We start from the raw sequence: 2,600 nt of genomic DNA on the forward strand, positions 1-2,600 counted from the left end.
TTCACAATTGGTAAAGAAGATATTAAATCAAAGGTGCATCTTAGCAAAGAACCCATTAGCTTGAAGTCATTTTTCATTAACCTGGAGATGTGTTTTTTGTTAAAAGAGTCTTTTCGCCTATTTGAAGAAAGCCATGAAAGCCAAATTTCCCTTTCTCTTTTTTGTTTTCAGTCATCCTTTGCCTTTGTCTCTTTCAATCCTTTAAAATAATACACTTCTTGTGATCTTGTTCAATTATTAATCATTATCTTAATTTAAAAGCATGAGGATGTAAGTTATGCATTTCTTCCATTTATGGTAAGAGATAAAAAGGAAGAGTAATGTACATGACTTAGAAAATGATAAGATGGCTTTCATTTATGTGGATAATCAATTACAGATGATGGTGCAAAGGAAAAGAGTGTATAGGAATGATCACTTTAGGGAGGCAGTGCCACAGGGCAAATGATTAGATAACTATGACAACAAATTTCAAATTTTCCTTCAAAAACTCAATTAAAACTTGACGCCCCAACAATTCAAAGTTTTTTTTTTCAAAATTTATTATCCCTAATATTTCAATTCCAGTTACCTTTTAAAGTTCTGATCCTTCCTTTGGTTCAAAGTCACCCTTTAGGGTTTTCGACTTGAACTCTCTTTTTGTATGGTTTAAACCATCCTTTCAAATTTTCAATTTGACCTCTTTTTTTTTTTTTGAAATATCAAGCAAATTACTTCTTCACTATGTTAGAGTTGATAGGACTAGAAAGTTCATCTCCATCTATTTCTGACAAGATCAAGGCTCCTCTGGAAAAAACTCTTTTCACCACATAAGGCCTCTCCTAATTTGGAGTCCATTTCCCCTACCATTATGATGACTTGGAATAATCTTTTTCAACACCAATTTTCCCTCTCAAAACTGTCAAGGTTTGATTTTTTTTATCATGAGCCCTCATCATTCTCTTTTGGTACAATTGGCTATGGCATAAGGCTGTCAATCTTTTCTCCTTAATAAAGTTCAATTGCTTATAGCATTCTCGAATCCATTTAGCTTTTTCTAGTCCTACTTCCCTCAGGATCCTCAAAGATGGGATTTTTACTTCTACTGATAATACGACTTCCATTCCATAAACTAAAGAAAAATGAGTTACCCCCGTAGAGGTGTGCATAGAAGTTTGATACGCATGTAGGGTGAAAGGCAACATCTCATGACAATCCTTATATGTTTCAGTCATTTTTTCTATAATCTTTTTGATGTTTTGGTTTGCGGCTTCCACTACACCATTTATTTTCAAGCGATCTGGGGTCAAATTATGGTGTTTGATTTTGAATTGAGCATATACTTCCTGCATCATCTTGCTATTCAGGTTCTTGGCATTATCTAATATAATTCTTTTTGGAAGCCCATATTTACAAATTATTTCTCTTTTGATGAATTTACAAACCACTAATCTAGTCACTATTGAAAAAGAGAAAGCCTCGACCCATTTGGTGAAATAGTCAATCATTACAAAAATGAATCTATTCCCATTTGAAGCATTTGGTGTGATAGGGCCAATGATATCCATTCCCCACATAGAAAATGGCTAAGGTGGTGCTATAACATGCAAAACACTGGGTGAAACATGAATATTATCAGCATAAATCTGGCATTTATGGCACTTTTGGGCATAATCGATGTAATTTTTTTCTATTGTCAACCAATAATATCCAACTCGGATAACTTGTCTCGTTATCATATACCCATTTACGTGTGCTCCACATACACCATTGTGCACCTCTTCAATAATTCTTTTGGCTTCAGACATATTTACATAACAGAGTAATACCTGATCATTTCTTCTTTTGTACAAAGTTTCCCCATCCAAAAAGAATCTCATGGCCAATCTTTATAAGATTCTTATCATTTTTCGTTGCTTGATTCGGATACTGTTGTTCTTTTAAATACTACATGATATTATAATACCAGGGGTGGCCATCTTCATCTTCTTCTAAATTGGCACAATGTACTGGTATATATTTGATATCCAATTTGATAGGCTGAATCTCAGCGGTATCACCAATCTGTACCATAATGGCCAAGGTAGCTAAGGCATCCATAATCTGATTTTTTTCCCGAAGTAAGTGTTCAAACTGGATTGTTTTAAACCGTTTGCATAGCTCTAAAATGTACTTATGATAAGGGATGAGTTTTGAATCCCTTGTCTCCCATTCACCTTTCAATTGATAAATAACTAGAGCTGAACTCCAAACACTTTTAATATTTCAATCTTCTTGTCTAAAGCTGTATACAGCCTCATAACACAAGCTTTATACTCAACGACATTATCAGTGCAGTTGAAATTTAATCTTATTGGTAGTAGGATAGTAATGCTTCATTAGAGATATCAAAATGGCTCCAATCTTATGCCATATGGCATTAACGGCTTCATCGAATTACATCTGTCATGTTTTTTCTTCATCATTATCTTCTTCTGATTCTAAGAAGGCCATTAATTCCTCATCCGAAAAATCAAACTTCATGGGCTCATAATCTTCATTGGCCATATCTGCCAAGAATTCAATAATGGCACTCCCTTTGATTACTTTTTGACTTACGTATGCGATGTTCTACTAAAAAA

The 2,600-nt window shown here is 34.0% G+C and overlaps 1 protein-coding gene across 1 annotated transcript; it reads right to left on the bottom strand.

The window, feature by feature from the left end:
* Positions 1 to 848: 848 nt before the first annotated feature.
* Positions 849 to 1,547, bottom strand: LOC149519773 (uncharacterized). Its single transcript, XM_089757838.1, has one exon. The coding sequence runs from the start codon at positions 1,545 to 1,547 to the stop codon at positions 849 to 851; it is 699 nt and encodes a 232-aa protein (XP_089613964.1).
* Positions 1,548 to 2,600: the final 1,053 nt, after the last annotated feature.

This window comes from Durio zibethinus, chromosome 3 (genome assembly GCF_047325235.1).
Source record: "Durio zibethinus cultivar Kanyao isolate XHJ-2024 chromosome 3, ASM4732523v1, whole genome shotgun sequence".
Taxonomy (NCBI): Eukaryota; Viridiplantae; Streptophyta; class Magnoliopsida; order Malvales; family Malvaceae; genus Durio; species Durio zibethinus.

Coding starts and splice junctions, on each gene's coding strand:
- LOC149519773 (XM_089757838.1), bottom strand. CDS start 1,547: ATGGATATCATTGGCCCTATCACACCAAATGCTTCAAATGGGAATAGA.